The 8319-nt window shown below is 42.3% G+C and overlaps 1 protein-coding gene across 3 annotated transcripts in view; it reads left to right on the top strand.

The window, feature by feature from the left end:
• FAM13B (family with sequence similarity 13 member B) overlaps window positions 1-4917 on the top strand; it is a 44417-nt gene extending 39500 nt beyond the window's left edge. For all 3 annotated transcript variants that reach the window (XM_021552265.3, XM_021552267.3, XM_021552266.3), the window contains 4 exons: window positions 633-716; window positions 811-983; window positions 1402-1503; window positions 2578-4917. In XM_021552265.3, the coding sequence (XP_021407940.1) occupies window positions 633-716; window positions 811-983; window positions 1402-1503; window positions 2578-2701 (483 nt within the window). In that variant the 3' untranslated portion in view covers window positions 2702-4917. The remainder of the gene's footprint in view (window positions 1-632; window positions 717-810; window positions 984-1401; window positions 1504-2577) is intronic.
• The last annotated feature ends 3402 nt before the right edge of the window (window positions 4918-8319 follow it).

Raw genomic sequence — 8319 nt, forward strand, 5'->3', positions numbered from 1 at the left:
TTCTCTGTGTGGCTTTTGTGTTTCACCTTTTTACTGTCCAGAGACCATCTGTTGGAATTGCTTCTGCTGTCTGGGGATAAGGGATGAGCAGGACTTTATGGCAGGTGTGCAGCAGGCACCTGGACAGGGACACCTGCTTTAGGCTGGAGTTCAAAAGATTTTGACTCTGGTGTGGCAACATTCTGATTTCACACTTCCACCTGCAGGGCCTCAGTGTGTCTGGAAAAGGAACCAGGCAGGATTATTATTATGGATGCCTGGCAGGAGATAAGCAGCTCTGGCCTTTGTAACTGTGCTTTGGTTTGGGAGGGACAAGAATAAATACAAAATTCAGAGCTATCATTGCACTTTATGAATCTTCTACAAAACATGGAGAGAGCAAATGCTTTTTATTTTAAGTCTGAAAAGGAATATTTTAAAATAAATTATAAGCTACAACAATTATTTCTGTGTCAAGGATACCTTGAGTACCTGAGCTTTGTGGGTTGTATGGTTATTTGTGGTCTGTAAGTATGTTTGCAGTCTTTTATTCATCTCAAAGAGGAAATATTGGCTGATTTCAATGTAATTCTGACTTCAAAGAGCACTGGATGTCTTACTGTACATTTTGAAAAAAATTTCCATTTTTTCAGGGATCACCATCAACCAAGAGGCGGGGGCAGATGTTACAGCCCATTATTGAAGGTGAAACTGCCCATTTTTGTGAAGAAATTAAGGTAGGTGCAGTGCATTTAACAAATACTGCCCAGCACTTGTAATAGGGAACTGAAATACATAGTATTTGTTTTGAATTTCTGTTTTCACTTTCAGGAAGAAGAGGAGGAAAGTGATAGTTTGTCTACAGACCTGAATGAAATCTTAAAAACTGCTGCCCAAACACAGCCCATTCTAAGCCCAGTTGAAAACTCTGAGTCTGATATTGAAGATGGTCAAGAGAAACTCACCCGGGACCTGAGGCTCTCCAGCACTAGAGCTGCTTCTATGTATGGATAATTAAGTGGATAATTTAATTATACTAGTTGTAATTATTGTAGTTAGAGTCATGATACTAAATCTATGATGTTGGATGAAAGGGAGTGACATGTTCAGCACTCCTCAGGAAATGTTTGGATTGAATGAGTATTCTTTGCTCTGACATGTCTGACTAAGATCTTTTTGTACTCAGTGAATTATTTAGTATCTTCTAAACCTTCTTCAGCCTTACTTGAGCTGTGTAGACAGCAGAGAATTTATACCCCTTTATTAACTGCTAGTTTGTTCTCAATATTTCACTTTTAAACTGACAGCATGTTCCTTATGAGCCAGACAAATAAATTATTAGTGGAGCTAGCTCAGTTATTTCTGAGAAATATAAATTCTATTGTACGACCAACATATTTTTCTTTAATTTGAAATTTTTAGGCCTGAATTATTGGAGCAACTGTGGAAAGCCAGAGCTGAGAAAAAGAAGCTACGTAAGACATTGCGAGAATTTGAAGAGGAGTTTTATCAGCAGAATGGAAGGTTTGTTTAGCATAATGCCAGATGCTGGGCTGCAGCCTCATTATGTAGCCAAGTGTATTTTCTAACTTTGAATGTTGTCAGCTGGAATCTGATCTGTTTTGATCTGCTGTGAATAATCTCCTGAGTGAGATAGCTATGTGTATTTTTAACAGTTCCATTTAAAAAAAATAGCATTTAAAAATACCTACTAGAAAGTATGATTTTTTTTTTAATTTTAAAAACCCCATATTATCCCTGTTCTTTAACACAGGGCAGGATAAATTTCCCATTTGCCCCTTGTTCCAGTAGGTCAGTTCTGGCAGTGGATATTTGCTTTACCAGTAAAGGTTTTTATCATTTTTATTCTCCATATAGTTTAGTTATTTTAGGTTTCTTACTTGAATTTGTTTTGTCATGAATTGGATTGCATTGCTGCCCATTGTATTTTTGAGATGTCTCTTGTCATGAACAAAGCTAACAACACTCCTAAGAGGTCACTTCCTTGACTGGCAAATGCTCTCACTTGTCTGTGCCTTCTCCTGTATTTCTCCTTAACTACCAACTGCTGGACCACTGGTTACACAAATTCCAGTAACTTGGCTTCATTGTCCACTTACTGAGTTTGGGACAAAACTCCTTTTGACTTCAATGGCAAATAATGAGATTAATCATATTAATAGATTATTTATTATGGTCCAGTAAGAATAATGCTCTGCTGCCAATTTGTGGGTCAATCTACTTACAGTAAGAAACATAGATTGACTTAAATTTGTCTTTTTCTATAGTGTGTACACAGGATCTGAAGTGAAACTCTTCATATCCTGTTAGTAAAATTCCCAGGAGAGCTTAGGATAATGATTATTACCCAATTACCCAATGTGCCGAATAAATGCTGCTGGGTTTTCAATTCAGTTTTTTAGGTGATGGTAGTTTTAACTACAGTAAACTAAAATATAATGTCATGCCTGTTATTGGTGAACAAGCTGCTAATAATATTTTCTTCTGCCCTAAAATAACTTCCTGTAGCTGCTTCTGTGTTTGGCTTGCTGCAGGATGGAGAATTTGGTTGAAATTTTGACATTTTTCTTTTTACAGGAACGTACAGAAAGAAGATCGGGTCCCAATGCTGGTTGAGTACAGGGAGTACAAGAAAATCAAAGCCAAACTGAGGCTGTTAGAAGTCCTTATCAGCAAACAAGATTCTTCAAAATCAATTTAAATTATATTCCTCCAACGTGTTGAGTAACATGCTGTTTCCATATACTACCCCTGTACTTATCGGGTGCTTGTGTTCATGTGTCATGCACTGTTGAAAGAATCCAGTTTGTGCACTTTACTGTGGTGCCACTAGGACATGTTTGAAGGGTAAGTAGGTCCTGTCTAGAGAGCAAATAAGGTTTCTGAATTTGAGACTGCTCTATCCAACTTTAGCAAACACAGTTTCCATCAAAGTTTTGTATTCCAGATGCATCCATCCTGTTCCAAAACAACCATAGCTTTTTTTATCTTTAGCATTCAAGAACTTTGAGACTTTTGTTATTACTAACCTTTTGCATTGTTGAAGAAATTATTAATACTGTAATCCTACTCCGAACTATTCCTCTTGCCTAAAAAAAAATCAGCAAATTAAGGGTACAGCTCTTAATTCTTGGAACACTTAAACAGACTGTAATTCCTTTCAAAGGACTGCTGTGGAACAACTTTGATTTTTTGGTATTCTAAATTGCACCTGTACACAGTAATAATTAACGTCTATGGATTTTGCTCATTAGTGGTCACGTTTCCTCCTTGATAAAGATGACAGTGGACAAACCAGAAAGTGACCTTTCCTTAGTGGCTTTTAAACCTTGGAAAACTGAAAAGTTCAATCACATGCTGCCTACAGGACTCATGTCATTGTTGTTCATTTGATCCCTTTTTCGGTTGTTGTTTATCAGCCAGTGGTGACGTAGTGTTTGGGCTGAATTGGATACGGCATCTCCGCTTTCGGAAGATTTGAGGAGCACAGTGAACACTTTGGTGTTTGGGAAGTCTGGTGGCGCTCAGACTTGTGTGGCTCCACAGAAAGGAGCTGTCTTAGGACAGTTAAAATCCCACTGTACCTGAAATGAGTATGGTGTCAAGGGCTAAAATCAGTGTAGTTAGCACACACCACAGGGACAACTGTCGGTTTGGAGTGGAAAGATTACTGCTGTTTATCACGGTTTTGTTTTACAGTTGGAGAATAAAAATACATTATCTAATCCTTACGATGTAAGCAAAACAGTTTATGGGCCTTGCATGATTTAGCTTCAGAGTTGAATCTAAATAATGTTTTGAGTATCACATCTGCTGTGCTGAATGATGATTTAGGGAGTAGCTTTGCTCTGCAGCAGCCATCCGCAGCTGTTTCTGATATGGCAAAATCAAAATGTTAATTTCAGCTGGTGCTTTCTCAGTTTTTTTTTTGTTTTGTTTTGTTTCAGTGTATCAGTTTGATTGTGGCCATATTTTGCATGCACCTACTCTCACTGCATGTTTTTATGACTGGCTAATGTCAACATAGCAATGATTCACTCTGCTTTATGAAAGACCAAAAATGAACTTTCTCATGATGTAAGAAATGGCTTGCACATAACTTCAGAGACTTGCTGTTCTGTCATGAAGCATATGAAATAGGTTGCAAGTAGGATTTTTAGTGCTCAGATTTCATTTGTGTACTGTAGAATACTTCTTGGTTTGTTTTACTCTCCTTGTAGGCACGTAATTTTGGAATTCAGAAAAAAAAAGCACTAAAACTATTGAGCACTGGTGGTATGCCTTTTTTTCTTTTTTTTTAACTGCAAAGTGATCTGGGACCTTAGAGAACTATGAGGTTAAAGTAGTCTTTGAGACCATTTACCAATTTTATTCAGTTCCATTGTGCAATGTACACTTCAGTTCCTTTTCTATCAGTCTGCAGACACGGGTGTATCCAAACATTGAAACTAATGTGTACTGTATAGTGTTGTACATGAATGTTTGTGTTTTATATACCACATGCAAAATGTCAATATGCACTATTTAAATGTTTTAAATAATATATTCCTCCTTTATAATGCTTAAATCTATATGATTCCAATATTTTTATAAGTGAGTGAGTGATCAGACTGGTTCCAATTCAGAATTAACAGCTGCTTTGTGTTTGTTATGCAGTGTTTGGCTGTTTATTCAGTATAGTAGATAAGCATGGCAACAGTTATGCTGAGTGTGTTTTGTGCCATCCTTGTTGAGCAATAAATAAATGGTAGAACTAGGCATTTTGTGATATAACAGTTTTACTTTGGTAAAAGCAAAACCTATATATCTATATGGATATATAGATATGGAATATATATAACTAAACCAGATATAATTGCATTGCTATGTCTGGTGCTCATTGTATAGACTTTTATAATAAAAGTACCTTAACCTTTATTGTCTTGTATCTTTGTATCTCATCATGCTTTCTCCTCCACTGCCGTCTCTTAAAAAGGAGTGCTGGGTCCTTTGCTGCTCCTGTTGGTAGCTGCAGGGTGTTGAGGTGGGTCTGAATTCCCAGATGTGCCCTGGTGAAGGCTGGGTCAAACTGCATCCCCTGGGGCCACATTCTGCCTGTGTGGGAGAGGGGAGAGTGGCCTTGGATCGTGGTGCCACCTGGGCTTCAGCTCCTGCTGCGAGTGACACGGGAGCACACTGGGAGATGGCTCCTTCGTGCCCCAACAGCAGCAGGGTGGGTGCAGGTGGGGCAGGGAGCCACCACTGGGACAGTTCCTTCACTGCCCTCAGCTGAGCACATCCATCGTGTCTCTGTATCCACGAGGATCTCTCATCCCTGGAATCAGCGCTGCAGCGGTCACTGCTGTTTGTGGCCTGGAAACTGCTCTTGCACACTGCTGCACGCGCCAGAGGATGCTTTTCCTCTGAACTAAACAGCCTCTATTTCACAGTATGTTGTGGGTTCACAGAAAGTGGTCAAGGTCTTTAAAGCTGACTCTCGTGTTGTGTTCTGTGAAAATTGCCTCTCAGCCTAAGGCGTGGCAGGGGCTGAAGAACTGAAGGTGAAGACTCTGATTGTGGATGTGTGGCACTGCAGGTAAATGGGAACAGGAAACCAGCAAGCTGAGGGAGCAGGTGAGTGAGAGGAGATGGAAAGCAGCCTTGGGCATGTTCTTTGGGTTGGGACAGAATATCTTTCCCTCTGATCACGTGGCTTTTCTCTGAAAACAGGGGAAAGAAATTTTTAGGACATTGGCCTGAAGAATGAACAAGGTTCCTACTGATCTGTTCTATAATCCCCTATTTTTCCTTAAATCATTTATTTAATGAAGCTTGCTGTGATCAGGACAGTAATAAAATAAGGAAAAAAAGTTCCCTCAAAGATGGTTTAGTGGGAACTGCTGCAAAGTGATGTGCATCGAACTAAGATTTTAATGAGGAAAATAACTGTGTTGAACACTATTAGTTAAAATGGAGGAGCAGCATGTTTTTTGAGCGTGCAAAAAGCTCAGTTATATTAGGAAAATCTTCTGTTACTGGAGAATTGTAATAGAATTGTTCTGAGACAATGCAAGTCTAGAGTTGTTGCCTCTTCAAACAGATTTGCCTGAGCCGTTGTGTCACTGCAGGGCACAGAGCTTGCAGGGGAAAGCCAGGCAGGGTCTGGACAGGATCTCCTGTGCCCCGGGGGAGTGAGGTGAGGTTGAGAAGTGTTTGAAGGCTCTTTTGGGAAGTTCTGGGAGAGGAAATGTGTCCAAAGGTTTTGAGGCTCTGTATGAGAGGGCTGCCAGGATTAGGAAAGGTTGGAGATGTCAAAGGTGTCACACACCTGCTTTTCTGCTGTCAGGCTATTGAGTAATCCGGATAAACAAATCGCCGGTGACCTCTGTGTTCTGGGACAAGTGTCCTGGGCTACTGCCTGGCAACAACATCCCTTGGGAGGGGAAGGGACTAGGGCTTTCGTTTTTAAAACTGGTCCTTTCAGAAGAGAGCGGATGGCTTGGCTTGGCCTGGAGACCAAAGTGCAGAATCGGTGACCCCTGGTGCTGTGCTGTGCCCTGTGCTCGGACTGTGCTGTTGGGCTGGAAATCCCCTCCTGGGACCCTTCCAATGCCTCTGCTCCCTTCTCCGTGACCCTGCTCCTCCACACTGGGGTTAGACACGGGGAGAGCAGAGCCCATGTGGCAGCCGTGATAATGCGGGACATCGGCTTTAAAACACAGCTCCTTGTAGGATTTGTCTAAGATTCGGGGGCACTGGGCTGTGTCACGCAGGAACGGAGATTTGCCGGGGCAGGGAGCGGGGCTGCATCCCGGCGCTGGCCCGGGTTTTCCCGTGGCTCTGTCGGATGGCAGCAGCCTGGACACGTTTTCCTTCTCCTGCAGCTGAGGCCGAGCGACAAGCGGGCAGCAGCGACTGCCTGGGACTGCGCAGCTCCCGGCCCGCGCGTGGCTTGTCCCTGGGCTACGGGAATGAAGGGCTTGAGGAATAAAAGCGATGTTCCCGAATTCCGGCTGTGCAAGGACGAAGCGAAGCGCCCTCTGGTGCCGGCAGCCGTGAGCTCCTGAGCCGAGGAAAGACACTGGGGGTTTTTCCTGAAAGTTGCAATTTATCCTTTTTCCTCTGCCGGTAGGAATTGTTGAGCTGATGCATGAACGGAGCAAGGGGCGCGGGTGTGAGGCAGCAGGGCCGGGATGCTGCCAGGGCTCGGGATCTGCCCCTCGGTCACAGCTGAGTCCCAGAGCTGCCGGAACAAGGCACAGGAGTCGATGTCACTCATGGAACATTTGTAGTTCCAGCAGGGCCGCAGTTCTCAGAACAACACCTGAAAGGTGAAAGGTTCCGAGAAAAGACCCAGAAGTTGTTTATACATTTACTGACAGTCCTGCTCCTCTTGTCCAGAAATAGTTAAAAAAAGGCGGGTAGTTGGTTTTAATTAAACTGTGTGAACTGTCTGTTACCAGCTGAGCTCAGACGTTTAGCTGGGCCCTCTTTCCTGAAGCTCTACTGAATCCTTCCCTCCCAGAGGGTAACTGTTGTCAACCAGTATAAAAGCACTTAAAACATCTTAAAATCACTGACTTTGTGCAGTTCTGCCTCTCGGGTTGTCACTCAGTGAGGTTTCAGCAAGAGCTGCAGCTGCCTGGGGATGGGAACAACATCTGCAGGAGCAAACTGTCACACCCTGCTGGAATGCTGCACTGGAGATGTCGCTCTGAGCTGTGACTGAGTCTCTTCCTTCCATTCCTGTAGCTCTGATAACTCCAAATTCAACACCAGAGGGATTTTTTTAAAAAAAGAAGTATCAAACAAAGCTGGCATGGCTGACTGGGACACCAGTACCACAATCACTCCTGTAGGAAGAGATTCCTTTGTGGAGAAAAATGTTCCAAATCTGGCAGAAAGTAGACTTTCCTTCTGGCCCTTCCAAAAAGACAGGATATAGAAATACATATTTGTTTTCAGAGTGAGAGAGATGACAGGGAGTGTTGTGCAGTACTGTTTACAGCCAGCCTGGGGCTTTTCCCTTTCTTCTTGCAGAAGTGATTTTAAATTAAAAATATGTTGTACAGACACAGACTTATCCCAGTGATGGAACTGGAACAAAGATTGCTGGAAACCTTTTAGCAAAGGGAAGTTGCAGTAATTCTTCTTGCTGTAGGTGCAGCCTGTGACCCATTGCTGTGAAACTTGTTTGTTTTCCATACATCTGTTTCTGGTTAATGTTTGGGGAAATGTCCAGCTCACAACTTTATACAATCACTAAAACTTGCTGATCTCACCCTGCTGCCAATTCTGCTGTTGCAGTGTATGACCTGGCCTGAGCAAGCTTTCATTTGA

The sequence above is a fragment of the Lonchura striata genome, chromosome 15 (genome assembly GCF_046129695.1).
Source record: "Lonchura striata isolate bLonStr1 chromosome 15, bLonStr1.mat, whole genome shotgun sequence".
Classification (NCBI taxonomy): domain Eukaryota; kingdom Metazoa; phylum Chordata; class Aves; order Passeriformes; family Estrildidae; genus Lonchura; species Lonchura striata.